The sequence below is a fragment of the Miscanthus floridulus genome, chromosome 17 (assembly GCF_019320115.1).
Source record: "Miscanthus floridulus cultivar M001 chromosome 17, ASM1932011v1, whole genome shotgun sequence".
Classification (NCBI taxonomy): Eukaryota; Viridiplantae; Streptophyta; class Magnoliopsida; order Poales; family Poaceae; genus Miscanthus; species Miscanthus floridulus.
Window position 1 is genome coordinate 46,120,111 of NC_089596.1, and position 10,861 is coordinate 46,130,971.

A 10,861-nucleotide genomic window follows, 5' to 3' on the forward strand; every position below is an offset into this window, starting at 1 on the left:
AAGGAGATGCCAAGCGAGGACCATCGGAGCGACATCATGCATTGGAAGTGCCGCGGAGCATCAACCTCGTTTTCCACCTCCATCTTTCCTTATTCCTCCATGGGTCAATGCCACCGTTTTCATGGGACTTCCTTCTCAAATCCGGCAAAGGAGGTGGCAATAGTTTCCTGACGGCTTAGGCAAGCAACCTCTGCGGTGACTCAGCGAACCATGTGCGCCGCTTGCCAGCTACATGATTTTTTTCTTTGGTTTCTTGATTCGCTATGAGCATTTATTTTTCTTGAGTAATTTGATTGCTTGCTTTGATGTTTGTTACGCTATTCGATGATCTTTTGTTGTTGAACATCACTTGAAAAGTAATAATAATAGGTTAATACTTATCTATCCATCATAAATATTCCTTATAAGGATAAGAATAAAACTAAGTGTATATATATTATCTATTTTAATCAATAACACACAATATCTTTTTGGTAGAATACCCCGACGTATATAGATACTCAGCCTGTTCGGTTGGCTGGTTCGTATCGTTGCTGGTTCATAAAGAAGTACTGTTGGCTGGTTTGTGTGAGAGAAAAATACTGTTCCGGCTAAAAATTTACGATCATTTACGATAAGCCACGGCCAAACGAACAGGCTGAGTAATGCGTGCGCGCCTTCTCCACCACTACACACTTGTCCTTCCTCCCCAAAACCAAAAGCCAAAAAAGCACAAACCAAACCCAACACCGCCCGTGCATTCCGCCCTCCCCTCCTCCCTTCCACCACGACCACCGCCTCAATTTATTAACCACCTCTCCTCCGCGATCTCTCAGGTATCTCTCTCCTCAACCGACGCCATCCGCTCCTGTCCCGGCTGAGGCGCGCATTGCGTACGGTACAAACCGCACCCTTTCTCTCTCTCTCTCTAATCGATGCTGGTCCGCTGCGTCCCCTGAGGCGACGCACATAGACTTCTCGTTGTCATGGTTGCGGGACTTCGCCATCCAGCCTCCTGCATTGCGTATTTGCATGCTTGGTGTTCGCTTCTTTCTCTGACAACAGGTTGGGTCTGAAGGCGAGAACGCCAAAGAATATTGTCGTGCTGTTTTTCTTTGCATCCATTATTATCAATTTTCATTGCCGTCCCACGGTGACACGAAGTTGGTCTAATTAGCGTGACAGTATATTTAATTTAGTAGGTTAATTGAGCTTTCACTGAGAAAATTTGGCATGTTTGCTCCCTGATGTGCAAATGAAAAACGGACATTATGCTCCAGCAGATTCTGGTCATCTTCTTGCAAAAGGACAATATCCTCTGCGAGTGGGATCTTGGTGCATATTTGCCGACCTCTATGTTTTACAGCGTTCGGTGATTTCATTAGTGAAATAGTATCCTGTTTTTCCTACAGGAATGTGTTCTCTCCTGTTTTTCGTTGGGATGATTGAGATATATAGTGGCAACAGATCAGTTACCAGTAGATTCAATGCAGCATTCCTTCTCTCTTGATTGCAAGGAAGTGCTTAACTAATACTACCACGTGCTAAGCTGATCTGAGTTCTCAGTTGTATTTGTACACGCACGGTGTCATTTTTCAACACACTTTCAGTTTGTGTGCTTTAATTGTTTAACATGATATATTTTCTCATGTATATATGGACTCACAAAAATATTTATGGACTGGCATCCAATTGCTCTGCTCCCACATGCACATGGAATTGTTTTCATGTTTCTTTGGACCATCAAACATTTGTATTCCTGCTTCCTGCTAGCAATGTTTCTTTTTTCTTCTTTTTGCAGCCGTAATTTCAACTTCTTATAGTTAGAACTTTTGTGTCATGTTCGCCATGTCTGAATGCTGTGACATGTAAATCTTCATCATTAACTGTGAGAATTTATTATCTTTGAATGCAATTCATATCTGCAGCATTAATTTGATCTTTCATCATGTTGTTAGGTCTGATCCTAACTAGTTACTTTGCTCTTACAGCAGGATTCTAAAAGTTATACAGGGGATATGGCGAGGCCTTACAAGCCTAAGAATATCCTCATTACAGGAGCTGCTGGCTTTATCGCATCCCATGTCGCGATCCGTGTTACCAAGAAGTACCCCGATTACAAGATCGTCATCCTTGACAAACTTGACTACTGCTCTAATCTGAAAAACCTGCTCCCTGTGAGCTCATCACCAAACTTCAAGTTTGTCAAGGGTGATATTGCAAGCGCTGATCTTGTCAACTTCCTTCTTGTCACAGAGAACATTGACACCATAATGCACTTCGCAGCCCAGACACATGTCGACAACTCATTTGGGAATTCTTTCGAATTTACCAAGAACAATATTTATGGTACACATGTTCTTCTTGAGGCCTGCAGGATTACTGGCCAGATCAAGAGGTTCATCCACGTCAGCACTGATGAGGTCTATGGGGAGACTGATGAGGATGCAGTTGTTGGGAACCATGAAGCATCACAGCTGCTTCCTACAAACCCATATGCAGCCACCAAAGCGGGAGCAGAGATGCTTGTCATGGCATATGGGAGATCCTATGGACTGCCGGTTATCACCACTCGAGGAAACAATGTCTATGGCCCAAATCAGTTTCCTGAGAAGCTTATCCCAAAGTTCATTCTCTTGGCAATGAGAGGGGAGCCCCTCCCTATCCATGGTGATGGAGGCAATGTCCGTAGCTACATCTATTGTGAGGATGTTGCAGAGGCATTTGAGGTCATTCTTCATCATGGAGAAGTTGGACATGTTTATAATATTGGAACAAAGAGAGAGAGGACAGTAATTGATGTAGCAAAAGATGTTTGTAAGCTTTTCAATCTTGAAGCTGACAAAGTCATCATGTTTGTCGAGAACAGACCTTTCAATGACCAGAGGTATTTCTTGGACGATGAGAAGCTCAAGAGCCTTGGATGGGCTGAGCACACCCAATGGGAGGAAGGCTTAAAAAAGACAATGGAATGGTATGTAGCAAATTCTGATTATTGGGGTGATGTTTCTGGGGCCTTACTGCCTCATCCGAGGACATTGATGATGCCAGGGTACGAGGGCTCTGAGGAGATTAAAGGAATTCTCAGTCAGTTTAATAACATTCAAACAAAGGTCACTTCAACATCAGATAATGCTCTAGAAACTCATGCCTTCAAGTTCCTGATATATGGCAGGACAGGATGGATCGGTGGACTTCTTGGAAAAATATGTGAGAAGAAAGGAATTCCATATGAGTATGGAAAAGGCCGCTTGCAAGAACGTTCTTCACTCATCCTGGATATCCAAACTATTAAGCCAACACATGTCTTCAATGCCGCTGGTGTTACTGGAAGGCCCAATGTTGACTGGTGTGAGTCACACAAGCCAGACACCATTCGTACCAATGTTGTGGGCACCTTAAATCTAGCAGACATATGTAGGGAGCATGGCTTATTGATGATGAACTATGCCACTGGGTGCATATTTGAGTATGATGCACATCATCCCGAAGGGTCAGGTATCGGCTTCAAAGAGGAAGATACACCAAATTTTACAGGTTCATTCTACTCGAAGACGAAGGCTATGGTAAGTCAGTAAATGCTGGTTACCCCTGCAATGGATGGCTTTGTTATCTTCAGTACTTCTAACATTGTTTTTGTCTAAACTCCTAAGTTGACATTTTCATGTTTCAAATATAGAAACAAACATGTGGTTACTCTCTTGAAAGTGCAGGTCGAGGAGCTATTGAGGGAGTATGAGAACGTCTGCACTCTGCGAGTTCGAATGCCAATATCCTCTGACCTCAGCAACCCCCGAAACTTCGTGACAAAGATCAGCCGTTACAACAAGGTGGTGAACATCCCCAACAGCATGACGATGTTGGACGAGCTCCTGCCTATCTCAGTGGAGATGGCAAAGAGGAACCTGCGGGGCATCTATAACTTCACCAACCCCGGCGTTGTCAGCCACAACGAGATCCTAGAGATGCACAAGCAGTACATCGACCCTAGCTTCAAGTGGACAAACTTCACCCTTGAGGAGCAGGCCAAGGTTATTGTCGCGCCACGAAGCAACAATGAGATGGATGCAACCAAGCTGAAGAAGGAGTTCCCCGAGCTGCTATCGATCAAAGACTCGTTGATCAAGTATGTCTTTGAGCCCAATAGGAAGGTGCCTATAAACTGAAGGGCCGGCACAGCTGATACTGTACAACACAGTATTATAAGCAAGCATATAGGAGACAATTGCCACAATTCATTCATTAGAATTTTATTCGTCATACATGGCAGCATATCTTGACTATAGGTTGATTCACAGCTGAATAGACGACGTATATAAATATGGTAATATGTTGATATCAGTATGGCCATTGCCCAATTTGTTGTAGAGACATATCACCAGTCTATGTGTACCACCACTTTTCCCTGCAGGAAGCTTGAATGATTCTATGATGCTAAATTCAATCTGATGTGTCCTATCAATTGAACAGCTACTCGGTTTGTTCTTTAACTAAGATTTTATCCTTTGTAAACCAAGGAAGAAACCATAGATTTTAATGCTTAGCTGGTACACTGAAAGCACATGGGTGGACCTTCCCTTCTATTCCTATTTAAATTATTCTCCCACCAAGTATATTGTGGAGTAGATTATATATGCTGCCACTTTTGTGTGATGTGTGCCTAATGATATGATGAGAGTCCACAGGTAGTTGCTCATCTATGATGTTTCCATAAAGAAGGGGTTATAGGATAACAGGGAGAGGATGTATCCATTCCAGTTTTTCTGTGATTGAATGGTTCTGTCTCTGCGTTTGGTTTTTGGGGAAAGGGATATCCCTACTTGGTGTTTGGTTGGAGGGATGAGGACAAAGGAATACATGACTGTTTCTGATTTGTTAACATCCAATTAAGTGGGACCTGCATGTCATCCTCTCTATCTCTCATCTTCTTTATTACCAACTGCTCCCTCCCCAGCCCCCAACATCTCGTTCGCCACCTCCCCACCCCCAATCAAAGCTACGTCGTGCCCGCCCATGATCAAAGCCACGCTGTGCCACTCAGATCCGTGCTGCCCGTGCCCAAAGCGGGTGTTGCCCGTGCCCTCAGCTCACATGCTAGAGCTTAACATGGAGCCATGCCACCCCCACCCTAAGAGGGAACGTCGTGAGCTTGCGCCGGAGCTTCGCTAGGAGCCATGCCACCCCCTTTACCGAGCTTGTGGTCAAGCTTGAGAGGCTTGTTAGCATGCGAATCGATCACCTAGAGACTCGCCTCGACGAGGATGTCAGGGATAAATCTCTTGTCATCTCTTGCCCCGATGGCTTGCTACTCACATTTGTGCTTTACATTTGTATACCTTGCTTATATGCTAGTTGCTTGCAGTAGTAGCTCTCTAGTTGTAGATTAGTTTTAGTTAGTAGTTTAGCTCAACTATAGCAGTGCTAGCCTCCCTGCTTGTTTGAGTAAACTTGTAGTAGTGTTAACTTGCTATTAAAATTGTTGAGGCAGCTTGCATTGGGTGGATTAGGCTAGGCAAAATTGTTTATTGTTCTAACCACTTTGCTCTAGTGTTGTGATTTTTTATAGAAATTTTTAATACCCCTATCCCCTCTAGCCATCTAGATCGTTTCAAAGGGCGCAACCACACTTGCTTGAGCGGCGGCGGCACTGTGTGACTAAAACGACATTGGCTTCCTAGATCCCGACAGTGTCAACGATGTCAGGCCAACCACCCATCACAAACGACACAGAAGAGCAGACGAGAAAAAGAACCAAAGGCAGTGATCTCTAAGAACACGGCAATTGGAGCCTCGCACCACCCACCACCATGGGTGAAATTGACGAGAGCTTTATTCAAAAGAACTGCTAGTGAAACTAGAAAAAAAAAACTAGGTCTATGGACTACACAGATCCGGAGGGCCAGCCCGCCCCCTCATGCTATTGGCGAGGATGCCGGAGGGGGAGAGGGAGGGTCAAGAGCTGGTGGAACTCAACTCTCTCCTTTAGGAATGGCAAGCCTCCAGCGCAGTGTTAGGCCTTGCAGTTGTGCCCTACAAGATCCGTTGCATCAACTCTTGCTCGATCGGCTGAATCCACCACAGCTTAATCACAAAAACGAGGGCGAGGTGCGAGGGCAGCCACCGCCTACCGAAGGACAAGCGGGTGAATGAGGTGGCTAGCTACACAAGCAATATCGGTGGAAACGTTGGACTTGCGATACATGCGAAAAAGTTAGCGAAAGAGAAAATGAAACATATTGGCTAAGTCACTGACAGAGTGGGCCCACATGTCATTTGTAAAAGATGGTTGTGACTTAAGAGTCATTGATAGAGTTGGGCCCTAGAAATAGAACATTTGAAAATAAGGTGAAAAATAGAGGCTCTGGTTTGAGGATCTTAGCTGAAGATGCTCTTCGAGTATAGTTAATGAATAAGCGTCAATGAATGATCTCTTCAATCTGCCTTGTCTAAAGAAACCTTTTCTCAGCTTCAATTTTTGAATGAGAAGCTGCAAATTTTGGAGTTATAAGATGCGTGCATGACACCCGGATATATATCTGGAACTCTAAATATGTGAGTTCCTCTAAGGCATACAGAGCTCTAACCACTCATTCTGATGCTCATGAAACTTTCAAGTGGCTTTGGAAATCTTCATGTCAATGCAACCATAAGTCTTCTTCTAGTTGCTACTAAAGACAGGATAAGCACAAGGAACATACTTAGAACGAAAGGTATGGCTCTTCAAGAGTACAATTGTATGCTTTGCTCACAGTCCAGTGAAGAAACAGTAAAGCATTTGTTATTGGATTGCACCTTTGCAAAAAGAGTGTTGGAATTTAATCAATTTGGAGTACCCACAAGGCCACAAAGACAACAGCAGCAAATTTCTTTTTTTTTCATGGACATTTTCATCATCATGTGGTGGTGCATTTGGTCTTCCAGGAACAATCTCATTTCATTGGATCTCATGCAAGTTTAAGCAGTTGTAAATCTCTGCTGGTCACAAAATTGCTTCTGCTGTTGCACACAACAAAAGCCTCTTCACCTCCCCTTTTAAAACAGTGGATAGAAAATCTTCTTTAGTTTACCTCATTTTCTTCTTGTTTCTTTCTTTGTCTCTTGAGCTTGAGTTTAATTTTTTCTGTATTATTTTGCCTGTAACATTTTCTTTAACTTGTAAGACCTTTGCTTTTTTATAATTTATCTTCAGTAGGGGCTTTCAGTCCCTCCAGGTTTCTTAAAAACATTCTCATTCATAAATGTTTTTCTCCCATCCATCCCATAAAGTATGTGATTCTCAATTTTCGAGGTTAGATCAGTGTAGGTATAAAATTATGTATGTGCCCCCCCCCCTCCTATTTTCTCATTTCAAAAGCAATTGTTTGTGCCTGGAGGATTGGCGACCACCTCTACAGTGATGTGAATCACCGATTGATGTATGCGCTGGTTTTATTGATATGAGCCCTACTGAAAATGCTGATCTCAAACCTACTATTACATTCATTTCAAGGCATAGTTGAACTGCAAGATTATATTTTTTTGGGACGGAACAAATACTAGTTCTCGTTCGGATCCAAACGGAGCCCGAGCATCTAGCTGGTTAGCTGCCCAACCCAAGGGATACCTTCCTTTAATTAATTTGATTTGACTTTGACGGGAGCTGGTGTCATTGTTTGGACGCGTGCGCGTTCATCCCATGCTTCTGCTAGGTCTACCAGCCCTAGCATGTGACGCACCTACTATATTGCCACCTGACATTGGGTCACAGCACGTGCCAACACTTGGCAAGGGTCGATCAGTATCTTTGTAGTACTACTCCCTCAGTCTAGTCTCATAAAAGATGTGATTCTCAATTTTTAAGATTAGATTAACGTAGATGTAAAATTACATATATGCCCCTCTTGTATCCTCCTTTGTACACAAAGGAACTCAAAAGCAATTGTTTGCATCTGCAGGGTTAACGGCCACCTCTACAGTCTACGCCGTGGATGAGAATCACGGATTGATGGATGAACTGTTTTTTTTAAGGCGAAATAGCCATTTTCATCCCTAAACTATCGCCCGAGGCTCAATTTAGCCCCTGAACTATCAAATTGTCCACTTTCGTCCTTCAACAATAGATTTCGGACTCAATCTCGTCCGTTCCCCTTGATAGCACGCCACGTGGCCAGCTAGACATGCGTGATGTCTGTCCTGCCCCTCGCTCACTTCTTTACCCGTTGGCCGGCTGACGGTGTTTCCCTCTTCCCCGTTTCCTCCCTCTCGTCCTCGTCCTCTCTGTTCGCTTGTCCTCTCTGTTCGTCGTCGCCGCCGGAGAGGAAGACCCACTAGCCGCCGGGTCCCCAGTTCCCTCTCCCTCGTCTGCTTCATTCGATTCATCTCCCCTGTCTCCCCCATCTGCTAGCTCCATCGCTCCCCCATCTGCTCGCTCCATTGTGGAGGTGGCAACCGCTGTGCCTGTATCCCCATGGAGCATGGATCTAGGGAGGGGAGAGGGAGAAGGTCGACGCCATTAAGGGGAGTAGCGCCAGATCCCGGAGCGTCGAGTTCTGGCGCTCATGAAGCTGCGCGCGCAGTGGAGGTGAGTACAGAGTTGTTGGCGTTTGGGCTAGGGTTGATTTGAATCGGGGATTGATTTGATTTTTGATAAAAATTCATTGATTTGGTGTAGCTTGAAACACTGCTTGAACAACATTCAGAGGGGATGCTGGTGAGGATAGGGCTTACATGCCGGCATGGATTCTCCCCAATTTTGTGTTGTTGTTGGTCTGGTCCAGACACAGGAAGAAGGTTCCTGGCGTGCTCACAAGTTGAGCAGCCTTGTGATTTCAAGTATTGGATCGATGAACACTTTGAAGGTAGAGCAAAAAGGGTGATTCAGGACCTAGTTTCCATGAGGCACAGCATGTCGGAGTTGTACGAACATTCAGCTGGACAATGGGATGATATGTATGCTGATCGACAGAGAGCAAAACAAGAAATTCATGAACTGAAATGTACTATTAGAGAACAACGAGAGTGCATTGTAATCTTAATTTGTTTTAGCATTGTAATTGCTTGTGGCATATGGCTCATTGTGTAACCACTATTTGAGGCAATGAGAAATGAATGCAAAAACAAATTTAACATGTCTCATGCTCATGGTTTTGACATAACAAATGCAAGTGTTCACGACATTATGACTAAGTGATACAAAAGCATTGCTGCTTTGAAACTACATTGGCAAGCTACATCATCTTATTCTTTGAATTCACCAGCTCTATTGTTTTTTTAGGATGAGCTGCTTTGGCCTGATGCTGATCCATGGCCAAGTGAAGTCGAATGGATTTTTGCAGAGGCACGTCCACCTTTTACATTGATTGTTGCCTTTGCAAATGAGACAACCATCAAGCCCAATTATCCTCCTGCATCCTTCTAAGAATCCTCTTCTACATGCATCAAAACATACGTAAAACCTCTGAAACACATGGTCTTCTTCCTCTGGGTCAAGGGCAACATGCACACTAGTTCCAGGATTACTACGCTGCAACTCCAGAGCATAGTCAAACAACTTGGAGTACTCACCAGTCTGAGTATCCATTATTTTCTTCATTATACGTGCCTTTGCTCTCTTAATCATTGTGATTGACACATCCACTTCAATGTCCTCTTGTACTGTCTCCTTCATTACTCTAGCCTTCCAAGATGGATTAGCCTTGATAATACTCTCATACCTCTCACATATCCTACTTGTAGATAACCTTTTATTTTTAAGCTCAAGACAACAAGCATGGTTGGGATTATAAGTTACTATCTAAAACCAATCAGATCTTGAGTTATGGGAAGCATATAGAAGCCAAGGACAACCTTTCCACCTACAAAACAACCCTAATCTTTTTCTGCTCATTCTTCACATATCTGATATTTATCTTCATCTTCAGTGCATACCTCTCTATAGCATCCTTCAATTGATCCTTTCCTCTAAAGCACATGTCAACTGCAAACTGTGGAGTATCAGCAGAACTGTCAAATATTAGGAACCTGCACTTCCTTCTTGTAAAGGCACCATCACTGTCCTCATCATATGATGCATCACCATCTGAATCAAAGTATTCAACACCATCTCCACCTTCTAAGACCTGATCATTACTGTCTAATGGAATATCTCCACCTTGTATGCCATCAACCTCAATTGGGTTGTCCATTGGAATATCTCCTCTCTTCTTTACTTCTGACATATACTCTTTGTATTTGGTTCTTATCTCCCTAACTTCATCATCTTCATCACTTGTGAAACCTGTAGCGTCATAGCCATCACTCTCTGATTCTGAATCTTCTGCTTCTTCTTCATTCAGACTATCCTGACCATGGGTTGGACCTTTCAAACACAGCATGTTACCACCCTAAACAAATTTGTCCCTATTTTGGACAGTTTGTTCCTCAACGACAGATTCTACATGATCCAAATCAATGATATTATCATCTCGAAATATGGCAAATACATCATCATCTGCATACTGTGTTCCAGATTCTTCATTCCCACCCATGTCAACTGATTCGGTGTATATATCTACAGCTCTAGCAGTTCCCAGCTCATTAATCATGTCCAAACATGACCTGTCATCTACAAGTAACCTCATTCCACTGTTCAATTCTGCACCATATGGCAACCAGAACATCCTAACAGATCTAGGAAAAGTTGTGTAATCCAATAGGTGACCTTCAAGTTCTAGATAGATATCTTGTCCTTCTCTATGTGGGACACTCCACAATCCCCATCGTAATACAACATCTTTGACGCATCAAGAACAAATTCCCCATTAAAATGAAATCGAACTTCCAATACCTCCAATTCAGACATTGTTTTACAGCCCTATAGATCCACTATATGGTCAAATTTAAACATTCTACAAGGAAATCAAAC

The 10,861-nt window shown here is 43.4% G+C and overlaps 1 protein-coding gene across 2 annotated transcripts; it reads left to right on the forward strand.

Annotated features, from left to right (window-relative positions):
- Window positions 1-739: 739 nt before the first annotated feature.
- Window positions 740-4,307, forward strand: LOC136518451 (trifunctional UDP-glucose 4,6-dehydratase/UDP-4-keto-6-deoxy-D-glucose 3,5-epimerase/UDP-4-keto-L-rhamnose-reductase RHM3-like). 2 transcript variants are annotated; one of them, XM_066512110.1, is made up of 3 exons: window positions 740-877; window positions 1,971-3,545; window positions 3,693-4,307. In XM_066512110.1, exons 2-3 carry the CDS (start codon window positions 1,998-2,000, stop codon window positions 4,143-4,145), a joined length of 2,001 nt encoding a protein of 666 aa, XP_066368207.1. In that variant the 5' UTR covers window positions 740-877; window positions 1,971-1,997; the 3' UTR covers window positions 4,146-4,307. The 2 variants fall into 2 exon arrangements, with proteins under 2 accessions (XP_066368207.1, XP_066368208.1); XM_066512111.1 differs by lacking the exon at window positions 740-877 and adding an exon at window positions 963-1,044.
- Window positions 4,308-10,861: the final 6,554 nt, after the last annotated feature.